This window comes from Photinus pyralis, unplaced genomic scaffold (assembly GCF_008802855.1).
Source record: "Photinus pyralis isolate 1611_PpyrPB1 unplaced genomic scaffold, Ppyr1.3 Ppyr1.4_LG1, whole genome shotgun sequence".
Classification (NCBI taxonomy): domain Eukaryota; kingdom Metazoa; phylum Arthropoda; class Insecta; order Coleoptera; family Lampyridae; genus Photinus; species Photinus pyralis.
Window position 1 is genome coordinate 53,820,041 of NW_022170249.1, and position 16,776 is coordinate 53,836,816.

General features: G+C 37.4%; 2 protein-coding genes across 2 annotated transcripts in view; both read right to left on the reverse strand.

The window, feature by feature from the left end:
• Window positions 1–16,776, reverse strand: part of LOC116162927 — a 318,902-nt gene that overhangs the window by 110,290 nt on the left and 191,836 nt on the right. The gene's annotated exons all lie outside the window — the stretch shown is intronic.
• Window positions 15,111–16,098, reverse strand: LOC116179932. Its single transcript, XM_031499760.1, has 3 exons — window positions 15,971–16,098; window positions 15,581–15,924; window positions 15,111–15,534 (listed from the first exon to the last, which is right to left on the reverse strand). Exons 2-3 carry the CDS (start codon window positions 15,812–15,814, stop codon window positions 15,145–15,147), a joined length of 624 nt encoding a protein of 207 aa, XP_031355620.1. The 5' UTR covers window positions 15,815–15,924; window positions 15,971–16,098; the 3' UTR covers window positions 15,111–15,144.

Sequence of the window (16,776 nt, forward strand, 5' to 3'; positions counted from 1 at the left end):
GGATGATTTACTGCTACTCAATAGTGGGTCCCCCACTTATTTTAACATGCGTTCAAATACCTTCACTGCACTTGACTTGAGCATTTGTTCTAGTAGGCTGGCGGTATCTCTAGACTGGCAAACGGAAAGCGACCTCCATAACAGCGATCACTTTCCTATTGTTATAAGAACGAACACTGCGCAACAGATCCAGCTGACATCGGAAGGATGGATATCAAGGAAGGCAAATTGGGACCTCTTTAGGCAAAACTTGAGTACTCCAGATTCGTTAGATGTAGACTCCATCACTGGCGCAATCTACGATGCTGCAGTTTCACGCATCCCTCGTTCGACTGCCCGTCCTGTCAGGGGATGCGTACCGTGGTGGACTCAGGAAGTGAAAGCTGCAATTAGAGAGAAGAAGAAGGCTCTACGTAAATATCAGAGGCAAATGAACATGGAAAACATGATTAACTTCAAACGTTCTCGTGCTTTTTGTAAACGTACTGTACGGGAAGCTCAAAAGAAAAGCTGGAACGAGTATACCTCTTCAATTACATCTGAAACAGTTCCTAGTGAAGTTTGGAGGCGAGTTAAAGCCATCTCTGGCAAGAGCTCTTTTCAGGGCATCACCTTTCTTGTGAACGACATTGGTAATGTTGTCGAAAGCCGCCAAGAAATAGCAAATTTGATTGCGGATCACTTTGAACGGGTTAGCAGTACCACGAACTACGAACCCACGTTTGCTGAAAACAAAAATGACAGGGAGATTAATCTGAATTTTGAATGCTCTCAACAGCTCGCGTATAACTTAGCTTTCACCTTGATGGAAATGAAAACAGCAATTAAACAGACGAAGGTAACGTCTCCTGGATTAGATGCAATTAAAAACGACATGCTAAAAAACCTCCCTGATAACTTCCTACCTTGTATGCTGTCTATGTACAATGACCTCTGGACAAATAGTCTGTATCCTCCTCAATGGAAAAAGGCTATCATTATTCCCATCCTAAAGCCAGGAAAAGATCCGTCTCTCCGCAGTAGTTATAGACCAATTAGTCTTACCTCCTGTTTGGGTAAACTGTTAGAGAGAATGGTGAACAATCGACTAATGTGGTGGCTTGAGAAAAACAACCTCCTTGTACAACAGCAGGCAGGTTTCCGTCGATATAGGTCCACAACTGATCATCTTGCTTACCTAGATCTCCAAATTCAAGAAGCTTTCGAAAAACGAGAACATCTAATTGCGGTTTTCTTTGACCTGAAGGGTGCGTACGATATGACGTGGCGATACGGAATAATGCACAGAATGCATAAATATGGCTTGCGTGGTTACTTACCCAAGTTTGTGGCGTCCTTTTTATCCAATCGTTTATTCTATGTTCGTATAGGTAATGTCCTGTCGTCGTCCAAAATTTTAGAAAATGGAGTTCCCCAAGGCACAACGCTGAGTTGCACGTTGTTTGCTCTGGCGATAAATGAAATTACCACACAGCTGCACAGTGATATCGAAAGCCTATTATATGTAGATGATCTGACTCTATTCTGCCGTGGTAAAACCGTTGGAGAAATCCAGCGCAAATTGCAATCATCGATTGACTCAGTGTACAAGCAGGCGCAGTCGGTGGGTTTTGTTTTTTCACCTGAAAAAACAAAATGTGTGCACTTCTGCAGACTACGGAAGCCACACTACGACCCATTGCTCTATCTAAATGATGTACCAATACCATGTTATGATACAGTACGGTTCTTGGGTTTGATTATCGATTCCAAGTTAACTTGGAAGAGCCATATCATGGACCTCAGGCAGAGATGTATGAAAACTCTGGACATACTTAAAGTATTGGCACATACCAACTGGGGCGCTGAGCCCAAAACGATGATCAATTTATATAGATCCCTAGTCCTATCCCGCATTGATTACGGCTGCATAGCATATGGCTCGGCATGTAGAAGTACACTTATGTCGCTCAATCCCATACACAATATGGGTATAAGGTACTGTTTGGGTGCATTTCCAACTAGCCCCGCCGAAAGTTTATATTGTGAATCGGGCATCTGTTCATTGGAAAACAGGCGTACATTACTACTAACAAAATATATGATTAAAATAATGAGCAACAAAAATCATCCTCATAACCAACTTACCTTCATAGAAACTTCCCCACAGAAATCAGCATTCGGGAGGTTTAGGACTCTCTTGATCTCGGAACAACTCATACCACCAGAGTTAATTAATGTATGCCTGTCAGAATTACCACCCTGGAAACTTAACCAAATTGAAATAGATTTTAGTCTGACCGAAAATCAAAAAAACCAAACAAGCAGCCACTTATGGCGACAAAAAGTCTTACAGACATTAAATGAAAGGAACTACGACAAAATAATTTACACTGATGGATCCAAAACAAACGACGGCGTAGGCTCTGCTTTTGTGGTAGATGATGAGGTGAATTCCTGGTCTCTCAACAAGATTGCGTCAATCTACTTCGCAGAGCAATATGCTCTGTGGCAAGCTCTCTTGTATCTTACTTTCACCAAGCACACACATACAACTTGCCTAATAGCATGTGACTCTCGCAGTGCCCTGGAGGGTTTGCTAGACCTGTTCTCTCCTGACCCATTTGTTCAAAGACTTCAATATCTGGTACACATTTTAGCCATTCGTCGTTGCCGGGTTCTCTTTTTGTGGATACCAAGTCATGTTGGTGTCGCGGGAAACGACAAGGCGGATGCAGCTGCACGGAGCGCCACTCTTGAACATACACAGGATGTGTCTTTTGTGAAATGTATCGACTATGCAAACTATCTGAAAGACCATATTTTCAATAAATGGCAGAGAAAATGGAAGGATTTAAAACATAAACTATATTATGTTAAGAATTCTGTAAAAATGAAATACCTACCCTTCATAGCAGATCGAAAAAATACTACAAAGGCACATCGCTTACGAATCGGGCACACCTCTCTAACCCATGGGCATATATTTTTGGGTCAAAACGCACCAATGTGCGTAACATGTAATGTTCATACCACTGTCAAACACATTATCTGTGACTGTCCTGTATATAATGTACAACGGAGGCTTTTTAATCTAAGCGATAATATAGAGGGAAACTTAAAAAACATAACAGATATTAAAAACACTATAAATTTCTTAAAGGCGATAAATCTATATGACAAATTGTAACGTCATACGTGAGTGTTAGTAGCTTGTACATACTCTGTTACATACCATGAGTAAAAAAAAAATTAGGCGAAATAACCTCTGCAGTTGAAGCCTTAATTTAAAAAAAAAAAAAAAAAATATGATTGTTGAATTAAAATGTTTGTTCATAATTTTAATCCCACATTTAATATGAATAAATTTTTATGTTTGTTGAATTAGTTCTAGTTTGTTATATTACTGTTCGTTTATGTATTCGTTTGTTGATTTGTATTGTTAAACTTTCGTTATACACATTGCTATATAATTCATACATCATTTCAATTAAGTGAAGTTTTTTAAACAAACATATTTAATGTTTCACATAAAAACAACAAACATAATAAATCGGGAAATAAAATTAACTGTTGTTTATAATGTTACATTGTAAACTTTCGTAATAAAAAGTAAAACGGCGTTCCATAATGACGTGCAAAGGTAATTAACAACACTTACGATTGATAACAAATCTTTAGTTTGTTCGATTATGTTAAAAGATTCTAGTACCTATATGCGAAATGCACCAATAGCTGCAGTAGAAACAGTGTAGCACGAAATCTTGGAAATAGTGTTAAGTTAACTAGGATAATCACAACAGAGGTTACACAATTAGAGGCGGATACCGAACATCGTCACTAATTAAAATCATTAGTTATACGAACACAAACGAAACTCTAGATAATAGCTTTTACATTTACCATCAATTATTATCGCAGTGTTATTAAAGTAAGAAACATACAAACTCAACAAAGATACGGGTAAAATTGAAGTGAATTTTTTTACGTTTTTCTTCTGTTGTGTAGCTTACACGTAGATTGCATTACGGAACTTTGTATAGGTACAATCAACAGGTCAGCCACAGCATCCTACAAATTAAACGGAAGCAAAACGAAATCTACATCAGGCGAAGAGATGAACGGCAATTAGGTGGCTGCCGCCGAAGTACGCCAATTAAATTCTTTCAACACTACAAATAATATATTGCGAGCATTCATTTTAATACCTTTCTTATGCTCACTTCTTAAGTGATTACAGTTCACGGTACATACGTCTACTACCAACCTTATATTCAAAATATGAAATTATCGGCAATCGAAATTAAATCTCGTAAAGATGGCAAATAACGGGCCATTTAATTACTGTGATCGAACGCGTACTTGTAAACAGGTACGAAATTTCGATGTTACTAGAGAATTTCATTATTGCAGCTTTTCAAAGTCCCTGAATAAAAAAAATGCCGTAAGCAAATACTGGCTGTATCCAGTAAATTGCAACATACAGAACAAATTACGTACTATTAACTTCCGGAATGCACATTATAGATATTGATATGTAATAGAATAGCTTTCAACCCCCGGCCTAACCGTGAATTATAACTGTAGTTGTATAGGGTTGGGTCTGACAGTTTGGTTTATCCAAGGGGTAGGGTGTGAGCCTACGGGCCATATAGGGGTTTCGAGTTCGAGCGGGGGTTGCGGTATCCAGGGTGGACACTATCGATCAAACACTGGCCGGGGTCGTACGGTCCAAATATGCGTGGTACGTGAATAAAAGTATAAACTACATCACCTTTTTGTCAGTATCAGCACCTATAAATATTTTTGGGATTAATAATTTTAGGGCGCGCACAATGAAATATATTCACAACTAAACGCTACCCTTTAAACTATCCCTTCATTAGCGCTCCGCTTCCGAAAGATGCATTTGTTTTTCACTTTTTCTTATTTTTCCACGTGATAAGTAATTAATTTCTGTGCCAGTGTTGCTGGCAGCTAATTTTAAGTTGGAAACCAAAGATTTAGGTTGGGCGGCTCTACTTGAAAGTTGTTTCTCCATCAGGATCGGCTGTCAATCGGATGTCCGGAGCGAAGGTTTACGCCGTTTCCCTGGAGATTATGGCTTCGTGGGAGCTGAATCAGCCACTGCCTTTAACCCGGCACGTCACAAAAAAAAGTTATAGTAAAACGAGTATAAGTCGATTCTGCGTTATTTCTTACAGTTGAAGTGCACTTCACGATTACTAATCATCACCCGTAGTTTTGTTTGATGTAGACTGAACGTTTCATTGTTCCCATTTAACTTATTTGCCTATAGCTTTTATCGACAATCGGTTCTGCCACTATTTTTTGCATTTTCAAGTCGAACTTCTTTGAAGTAAGATCGGCCTCGTTACTTTCCAAGTACTTTTTTTGGGCTTGAGAAGTCATCAGAAGTGCAAAGGACCAAATTCCATCGATGTAGGTACGTCGTTTGCGCAATCCTCTTATCGACTGAATCAATTGAAATTTTGGAGACGTATGCTGATCCATTTCCTGTTTTCCAGTGTTAAGGATGTAAGACATACACTGCACGAAGTTTTCCTGCAGTACCTTATGTGTTAAGACATTTGTGTAGCAAACCATTTTTGTCCATTATCGCTGCGAATTTAATTAAACTTACCCGCGGTTCATTATAGGTTGATCCAATTTGATGTCAAGCTGTGTTGGTTGTTGTTTGTCCTCGTACGCCCAGAGTCAACTACAATATGATTTCACTTTTAAATTTCAACTAGAATACGATATGAAATATAACGTGAAAACTATTTAGTAAGTTATTAACTGTACTATTTGAAATTTACTTTCCATTGCAGGGCTCATAGATCACTGGAAGACAAAAAAACACAATTATGGTACTTATATTTATCCGTTCAGATAATAGAGATAATATTAATTTAACTTTGATTTTAAGCTTCCTAGCTTGAACTAGATGGCTATTGCGATCGCCGATTTTTGTACATGTCAAAATGTCATCAAATGTCGACGTTTTAGATCATTTTAAACAACTTTTAAATTTTTGCCCATCTGTATACAGGCTGTTTCACGCAAACCGTTACCTAAAAGTACTTCTATTAATAATTTAAATCTGCAAATTTGCAAATCAACACAGTTTTTTCTGCTCTATCGAAAGAAAATATCATGATCGTACAACCGGAAGTGGATAGCAACTTTCTTATTTTAAACAGAACACCCTATAGTTTATTGCATTTTCAAAATCTACATGAAAATCTATGTCGTTTGATACCACATTTCCCTATACATAGCGTCAAAGGTTTTCAAATTATTTCGAAGTTCTTAAACTTGACCATTAATTTTAAAACACCTTGTAGAAGGGCGATCCAAATTTAAATCATTCGCATGTAGCATCACGTCAGTATTGTTGATTTGGGAAGACTGTTTGGAATTCAAATCAACGGAGCCACAGGTACAGGGCGCTAAAGAGAAGTAGTCAAATGTCAAAAATTTGAAAAAATCTTTAATAACTTGAAAACCTTTGATGCTAGGTAAAGGGAAATGGTATCAAAAGACATAGATTTTCATTTAGATTTCAAAAATGCAATAAAATATAGGGTGTTCTATTTAAAATAAGAAAGTGACACGATCATGATATTTTCTTTCGATAGATCATGTTGGTATGCAAATTTTCAGGTTTAAATTCTTAATGGAAGTCTAAATAACTTTAGGTAACGTTTTGCCAGAAACAGCCTGTATATATATACGTACATGTACGGTCATTGACAAAAGTTATGATTGCCTAATAGGTAAACTTTGCAGCATAAACAACTAACATGCCTATGACATCGAGCTCCGTCAGTTTCTTCAAGAAGGAGATCACCTTAATTTGTTGGTTCGCCTTTCCAAGTTGCACAATATATTCAAATGTTGATTGGGTATGCTGCAGGATTAACCCATTCGGCGATCATTACTTTTGTCCTGCACAATATATTAAACCTTCATTCTCAAGTGAATACATTATGTTCAATTTTTTTTGTTTTACTTTTGTAGTCAAACAACGTTGGCAATTTTCCAAGACTCGACGGATTTTGCTCAAATTTTGAATATACAGTGTGTCCCAGATCGCGTGGGATTGCATTCTTTCTTATTTTTAAAGATAGAGAATTGGTTAAATTGACAATGTTTCGCAGTTTTAGTCTTTACTGTCTTTGATACGCTTAATTTAGAATTGCCGTAAAAAATTCAAGATGGCTACTTTTGAGGAACGTTAACAACTCCCTAAAGTTAAATAGGCGCCATATTGGATATTTAGATTACTTGATAGATGTTTTAATTCTCTTTTCAACGAGGTATCATAGCACCAGATTAAAAACAAGATACTAGTTATATCAACGTCTGCGATGAATTACTAAAAACACAAAACAAAATCTATTCGAGGCAATAAAACAATGAAAATAATTACATCAGATGTTTAAAATATAAAGGGCGCATTCATGGGAGGGGGGTTTAGGCGTTATAACTCCCTCCAAAATTGTATATAAGGACATCTAGAAAAATTTTGACTTTTATGACATCACTTATTGAATACTTGCAGAAATGAGCAAGCTCCTTACCTATTCTTACGTCATTGAGATCATCACAATTATTAAAAGACACGTTACTGATAGGCCTAGAAGAATTCGTATGTTGCATGTACACTAATCAAGACTGTTGATTTGTTGACACAAAAATACCCTCCAGCAACGGAATTTACACTGTCGATCCGAGCCCAGTACCTCCATGAAATCCATATCAGTCGTGTTAACTACCAGTGCTACTTATGGAACAATGCAATAAAATTGAGAAGTTTCTGCTTTTATTACACCTTAAAGTCCTTCTTAGTTAATGCTGAATATTATTCCATTAATGAATCCTTTACATAATATGGCGTTGTAGCGACCTTACATTATAACTGCATACTGTAACTATATTTTCTATAATTTTATAATTGTATCGTATTTGTTTGTACCGTTTTATTATTTTACGTTATATTGTAACTGTTGACATATTTTCCATGTATATATGCGGACTCACTGCATCTACTCTACTCTACTCTATTAACGATCCTCGAGATCGTTTATAATTTTCTATTGCTGTCTGTCTGTCCGTGCGTACGAAAATTTCGTTTAGCAACGTCCAACCGCTTTGAAAATTTGGTACTTAAGGATGTCAGAAAGATCGCAATAGTTTTATCACCTACGTAGATGTAAGAATGATGGATGTGTAAAGTTTTCGAGAATCGTTCGGTATTCATTTGTATCGGATTTTTTCTTTTAATTCATTCGTTTGAATACGACAATTAATATTCAAACTGATCTTTCTGTAAGTGCAACTAAAGATACATCTTTGTCATCATCAGCCACTCCAGATTCGACGCCGCTGTTGCTTTTATTGGCATGTGAAGTTACGTAGGTCTAAATTGTTCGCCACAGTTCGCACTTTCTCGGTCCTGACGAGGATACATAAACTGAACCAATGTAGATAACGAGCGACAAGGTCACTTCCGGTTGACGAGTTATGACCGAAATTTAATCAGTTGTTCACTTGACCATTGTTGTATTACCGAAAACAGAATTGTAAAATTCGAAATCGTGATCAAGTACGCAATCGGATGGACGGACGGACGGACTGAAAATCCAAAACCATGAACGAGCTTTGTCGCTCGCTAATAAACTTCAAGCGATAGCAATGACACCGCAAAGGTTCGCCAATTTGTCATTTCTAGTGTATGAAGAAGAAATAACACAAACAGTTGAATTGCAGAGGGTACTCCGTAAATTTTATAACTGGAAAAATAAAAAATTGCAGTTGTTTTGAAAAAAAACAATCCATTTTCTTAAGCCCCACCCAGAACACTGTCTGCCACCTCCGGCTAGTTTATTCTGGCTACGGGCCTGGATACCAACACTTGTGGGACAAGTGGAAGTTCAAAGAATGGACACCTTCAATTTGATTGCTTTATTTGCGCTAGATATAGAAAACCTGAAGTAACTTCCCTTTATAGCAGGAATTTATAAACGATGGCCAAATATGCAGTGTAAGATAAATTTGTAGGTATACACTGGGTAATTTTCAACTATTTTCCAAACAAATGTGTCGCTGTACAGGTTTACCAAATTGTGGTATTTGCTCAAAAATCACAATGAAATGGCGAAAGTAGCTATCGTGATCCTTTGGTTTTTACTCAAACTGTTTTTCATTAGGTTACTACTGATTAGAAATTTTAGAAAAATTATACTAGTGAATTATATACGACAAAAATCTTTGCCCGTCCGTCACTTGTCGGTCCATGTCATGGGTCATTTTTTTCTAGTAAGTGTTAAGTAGGTACTGAAATGTTACTACTTGGGCATGTCAAAATATTTACCCTTCTTTTCAAGCTCCGTTAACTCCCCCAAAAGTTTCTCATGCTCTCAAATTCTATTCACTTTCCCCACAAACTACGTTCAATTCCTTCTATCAAGTTCATTTCTTTCTCTCATACTTGCTTATTCTCAAAACGTTATGCCCGTTTTAACTTCATTTTAAATGACCGTAAAGTTTTACCCAAGTACCTCTTAAGTTCTCAAATTGCCATCATATTTCACTCAAGATTTGTTCAATTTTTTCTTAAGGGTGTGCCAAGTTCCTCTGAAGTTGCAAAAAAATAGTTTCTCAAACAAGATTGAGATGATTTGAATCAATTGATTTAATCAAATGACTTCTGATTTAAAAAAATATTTGATTTAAATTAGTGCTATACTGCTGGTAAAATTTAAAATTCCTTACACAAACATAATCAAACACAATGTAAAAGGATTAAAAACGTTACATATGCAAGGTGCATAACAAAATTTGCACCCCATAATATGTAATTTTCCGTAACATTAATAAAAAATGCCCCAACACATCGAATGTGTATCGAGTCAAATTATGGTTTGGGCTGGATGTTGTCACTTCACTCAACGAAACCAAACGTACTCTATGTAAAAAAATCCGCTGAATCCGAAAATCATAGTTCCCCTGGCCGGAAACGGTCGGAACATATTGTTATTAACAAAAAACGAAGAAATGAGAAAACGAAGAATGAGAAAAAGTCGCCCGTCTAGAGCAAATAAGTGAATTCAAAAACTACGGTTTCTTAGTAACGAAACGAACTATTCGTGTATATACAGGGTAGTCATCATAAGGCGGGTAAACTTCAAGGCTGGATATGGGTGCTTCGTTACAATTTAAATTAAAAAAATCTGATTTGTAACTCGGAATTTTGAATTGCAAACTCGGAATTCCGCGTAATAAATAGTCACTATAAATATAATATTTGGGGAATATTTTTATCAAAAAAAATAATTTGCTTGTCATAAAGAAACAAATTTACGAGCGTTTGTTTTTATCTCACGCTTTAGCTAATCGCAAAATTTCACTACATGAGTCAAGTGCAATTACCCAAACCCCTGAAGCAATTTTCTATTTACACTAGGTCAAACCGCACGGTGTAGTCTAATTATCCGCTTTAATCGTAAATCTATTGAAAAATTGCTTTGCAAGTGGGATTATTCAAAACTTACCATTTACAATTTTAATGTGAGAAAACCTTAAATTGAGCCCTAACTGAGGGGAGCGGTTTACTGATTGAACAATCTGTAAAACGAAAAGTGAAATAAAAGCACCAAGATTATCGATTGTGGATTGTAAATATACTAATGGACGGTGTGTTGAACCCGTCATCACAGTCCGAAACGTAAATTGTGTAGGCGTTAATCTATCACACCCTTCCTAATTTGCCAGTCTTCATCGTCAAATTAGTAGCGTTCGTTTCGTTAAACTTTAGTGTTCTTGTAGTAAAAGCGCAAAAGAGTAATGTCAGATAACAGCCTAATCAATATTCTTCTGCGTTTTGTTTTAAGGACCTGCACGTCCTTCTGTACACATTTTTCACGTCTTCAAAAGAAAGGATGTGTTATATAGGACAATATTTCTCACACTATTGTGCCATTTCTTCAGAATTTTTCATTTCACAAAGACAATAAGTAATGGAAATGGACAACACTTTACACAAACTGTTCCTGGTATCGGGCGAATAAAAGGAAAGACTTAAATTAGAAAACCGAGGTTCTTTGTTTTCCATCAATTTTGTAATTTTCGTTGTGTTTGTATTGGACAAAAGATGTAGATTTTATTTAATGCAGCTGACCGTAATTAGTTTTTTTTTGCGCAAACTTAAAAGGTTACATAACGGAGGGGTTGGTTGATCTGAGTGGGTGTTAGAAAATCCCGACTCCCTTTAAGGCTGCGACTCCGACCTGCCAGATATCCGAAACGAGGACTGCTGCTGCAATTTACTTGATGAAGGGTGGACTGGGAACCCTGTATCCGCACCCGTGCATCCGAGCTTTATACCCTTGATATTTTGCTAGGCGGATAGTAGTGCCACGATTACAACGTACAATACGAAATAAGTACAACCTTCACCTGAATGTTCGTCTGCGCTGACGTGATAACATGTGCCGTTATGCACCTGTTAATGAAAATTCGAATCGATCGACGTCGCATTTCTTAACAAATGCTTCCGATTATAATAAAAGAGTAAAACTTAATTTAACGGTGTTCCAAGGTAATCGAATTAGTCGTTTTATAGGATTCGAAATCAATTTAAAATTTCATCTTCAATATGGCACGGTATGAATTCCAGAGGCTTCGAAGTCGTGTGAACCATGAAGTACTGTTATCGGCGACCATTAAGATCTTACTGCGCTATAAAAGCAAACCCATCAAAACTTGTCTCGCTTTAGCCACTTTAGCAAAAGAATCGTTAAATTTTCAACAATGGTTTTTTCGAGAACATGTCTACTTTTTTTTTATCAGAAAGTAACAGAGCTAGCGTATAATTCACATTCATCAACCTGAAAATCTCTCGTTTTTATTTCTAGAATGTAGCAGTAGCCAAAGCTTGCGTCTCTTTAGAAACCTTATATTAGCGAGTTCCTGGCGTCCATGAGTCTCCCACCCGCCCCCTCAACCTATAACGGATCCGATTCGACCCTCTACGATAGGAAAGGGTCATCTCCTCATCCTGCAGCGCTAGGGCGGTGGGTGGACATCCAAGATAAGGGTCCACAATGACGATCCGTTGGGGGCGAGTTTCTAACCCTTATTGCGGTCGGGTGCTTTTGCTGTTCTCTCTATAAGGTTTACTTGAATTTTGGGGTTTCCAACGTCGATGTGGGAAACTTCACTTTGAATTATTTCCAATACTTCTTTTAGTTGAAAAGATATATTGTATATAGACGAAATATATTTCTCCAAAACTTTCAGAAATAATTTCACCCTTCCATTATTACGTTCGCTCTCATATATATTTTCTTACCGCTTTTCCCTTAATTATATCGAAAAAGAAGCGTCGTAGCAGTTTTCTATCATATTAGGTATTAAATATGCAAAAGGGCGAAGAACAAAAACCATTGCATCATTCGGCAAAGAGGGTGCGTGCTTTCACGTCAGAAAAGAATTCCGAAAAGGAAAACGTTTCGTGTCACATCGTACATAGTTGAATATTTCGGAAGCCTTTCAATTAATTATGTACCGAAAGCTATTGGAACGTGGCCGCTTTTCGAAAGGAAAAGGGTCTTCCAATTTTATTTGATTTATTGTCACGTTTTTGTGTTTAGTTTTATTTGTTAAGTTCGTTAACTTTGTTAAACAGAACCGACCAAATTTTGTTTGATTGGTTGGTTTTTATAATACGCTTTCACTAATTACATTTGCAACGTGGGGTTGCTCGACCTTTTCGGTCTGTAGAGCATTCATTTTACCTTCATTATAATGTAGCAAGAACAAAGGCAGCAAAGAGTTCACACGTCCTTCTCGTATAATTTGGACTCGAAAAGAACACAAAAGACCCAGTTTAGACTTTTAGCATTTCTGCTGCTCTTTTGGAAGTTATTTATCACCTATCGTGGAAAGTATACAGGGAGGTAGAGGTAACCAAATCGAACATTATTTCCAAATAAATCAAAGTGTTCTGTTTGGGAAATCAAAATTTGCATTTCTTCTTTAATTTTTTTCCAAGATAACGCAGCTGGTAGCTGATCTCAACAAAATATGGCATCATAAAAAATTATTCCGACTGGAAATTTATCTGAGCACTATGCAATGAATCTTCTAGAATCTAGACAAAGGCTATTCGTTATTGTTAAAAACATCCCAAATACCAAATTTTGTCGAGATCAGAATTACAGTTACAATTAGGTATTACACAGTTTTTGAATGACACAATTGTCGTATCTTGAATAGGTACCAATAGCAGTCAACTAAAATGCCATCGTACACACAAGAGTAGCTAAACCGCATGACATATGACATTTGTTAAATTTATTTTTTTCGATAAAGTACCTAAAAATTTTGTGGCAGGTCTTAGCTTATGCCTCAATTCAAAATTTTGCCGCCGTCGGCGCCGGCGCGATTTAATTTCTCCAAAAAAATTCGAAAAATTGTCAAATTTTGAGGAGAATTTTGAAGAGAATAGTATATTAAGATACAAGTGTATAATCAAGTCTTTAAAGCACGCGCAACGAGTTTAAGGGCACGACGCAAAGCGGAGTGCCTTTAACGTTGCAAGTGCTTTAAAGACCAATTATACACGTGTATCTTATAGTATTTTTTATTATACCTGCAGTATAATTTAAAAATAGGAAATACAATGAAATCATATTGACGTTAAGCGCGGTTTAGATGCTACGATCTTGGCTTCGATAAATCGTAACGATCTGATTGTTCAACTTATCGTTCAATAAATCGAAAGAGTGCGTACTGTTTACATGTAACGATTTCTTGTTCCAATCTCATTGTCGATCACAGTTTAATACAGTTTTTATTTTTTTACTTTTCAACTTGTCTTTTGGTTCTGTCCACTAATACAAATTATACTCGCATTTTATTGCTTACATTACTTGCTTACAATAGAATCTTAATCTCGATTATGATTTATGAGTAGCGATGTGTCGCTAAATATTTTTTTTGGGTGGCCAAACTTGATCGCCACTCGCCAAATGTAAAACGTGTGCGTTAGAGACAGTCCAAGTAGCCCAAACGGATACAAAAATGGTTCACGTCGGCAAAATTGGTCACAAATTGTAGGGATAAATCGCTGTTATTGTTTACACGTTCCAATTTATCGCTACGATTCGCAGAAATTGAAGCCGGCCGCCATCAACCATCCAATCCAATTCCAATTCGTCTTTCATGGCGAGCGGACGTGTTTTGAGCGAGCTCCGGCCTTTTTTAGTGGGTTTTTGTGTTTGTATAGGTTTAAAAATGTATGTCGGTAGAGTACAAAATTTGTAATTGTTTAGTGCTTATTTCATCGAAATCGGTCCAGTGGTTGAGATTTTACGAATTTTTACAGTTTTAAGTTTAATCTCAAGATTCATAACGTACCACCATAAACCAAACGGTAGAGGTCTCGGGGATTACCATGGGAAGATGGGAAGAGAATAGCAGAGACAAACATCAAAGGAAGAAAGAAAGCAGAAGAATACTGGAGGTGGAGGAAGAATCAGCCACAAGGACAAGTAGCCAAGGGGAGGAGGAAAAGGGGACAGAAAGTAATGCGGAGAGAGGACAACAATAAAAAGAGCCTAACACGAGGGAAAACAGGGAAGGGAACGAGACCAAAGGATAGGAACATCTGAAGCCAATGAACGCCCGGAGAAGAAGCTATCACTAGAAAGCAGAGTTCCCTCTAAGGCAGAATACCAGTGGCGAAGCTGTGGCCGTACCCGTCCGGGTCGGATAACACCCAGTTAGCCGCCGCCCCCCACAACCCCCCCAATCCACAAAATCCACCACATTGTTTGGCATATGTCGCGGCCCAGCGCGATGGCAACAAAGTAGTGGTGTGGACGTTTGACAGTGTATCCGTATTGGACCAACCAAACAAAACATTATAAATTTTCAGCGACATTTTTGCAAGTAATTAATCAATTCTGTGTACACATTTGAGTCCTCTTTTTCATTTGTAGTCGCCCCATGATTGTGGGATAAATTCGAACACTCTTCACGAAAAATTTATTTTGATTACTGTCATGTCTATCAACAAGGGCCTAAAGCAGTTACAAAACCCAAAATACTACACTATATAAGATTGAAAAAATGAAGTAGTATTCAAGTACTCTACTCATAAGTACAGTCTGGGGAATATGGATCATCAAATGGTATATACCAGGGTTTCTTCTTCCATTTCTTCTTCTCATAGTCCCACTTTGTCGAAAGTCCAGTGATTGGATTCACGTGCATCTCAAGCATACGCCTCAGCTGTGCTTTCCGTGAACTCTCACAAAAGCTCGACGGCAGTGGAGTCTGGCTATAAACAAATTTGTGCATGAGCACCGAGGCCCAAAGGCCTGCAGATACCACTAAGCACACGCCTCCTATAACTAGCATCCAACTGCTTCTTGGCTGCATGAATTCCGTGAATGTTTGGCAGAAATTGGATCTGTACAGTTCTTTCTTTTCGCAGAGCGTAAGTAAGCGCCAATCGCCTCTTTCTTTCTCTCTGAGAGCCTAGAAGGAGTTGTTAACGGTACACAACGTTTGCATTTACACATACCAGAAAGTCAGAACTGGGCGCAGTGTAACGGATTGAGGGGAACGGAAAATCGGGCCGATCAAAGTAAACTGGCTCTCCGTTCATGCCATAACCAACAACTTCCCGATTTCCTATGCGACTACGGTAGTAACCATCAGGATCGTTGTAGTTGTAAGCATAACCACACTTTCTTGCGGGCTGCGCTCGGTGAAAGGAAAATGGGATCAATTTTCTAATACTGTCAGTACGAATCATGTCTACACTAGACGTTGACAGTTTGTTACTATAACAACGCAGAGTGCAATTTGTTTGGAATTTCGTCTTCAACGCACTCTCTCCTCTTTCCTAATAATTGGAAAAGTTCACTACAATCGAGTTTGTTCAATTGATAAAAATAGCTGAAGCAATTACCAGGCCGTCCATCTAGATGTTGGCAAAGAGGGATACATTAGCCTCATTTCCGCTCGCATGAAACTAGACACCGACGTACGTACGTGTATACCGATAACTCGCAAGCACGTGCACAAACCTTTATTTAACTTTACGAGATGGGCTCTCCGCAATTTTCTAGACATATGTCCACAAGTTGGGAAATTCGATGCTACTTTAAAATAGCACCCTTAGAACGTTAGTCTTAATTATTGTTTCTTTATTAAATAATTTATATATCTCTGATTTAAAATTTGAATAATTTATTCGTTGCTCATAATTTATATTGAATGTTAATTTTAATTATTATTTTAATTATCGCTTGTTAGGTGTTCTTTTGTTTCAAAGACAACTTAGATGAATATAACTACATTTTTTTATGTATGTTTGTTGGGTACTTATATTTTAGGAAAAAATCATATTCTACTTAACCATAAATGGTACGCTCTCTAGCGGTACACCTATAAACTTGAAAATAAGTCCCATCGATTTCTTTTGCCCACTTTTGATAACAAATTTTGTTCCCCAAGCTGTGCCCTTTATTAATGCATATACAAAAATCACCATAAGTTTGTGCGCTAATGGGGACTTACACAACAGAACACAAGAAGGCAACGAGATTTCTTCCGATAGCATGGGCATTACCTCTTCAACAACCTCTCCAGCAGCACCATGAAAAATATAAAAACTTTCACAGAATTCAGGTGGAAATTAAAAAAGTTATTAGTACAAAACGCAATTTATAAAATCGATGAATTCGTAAACCGCTCTCCCCTAGGTTCAGAAGA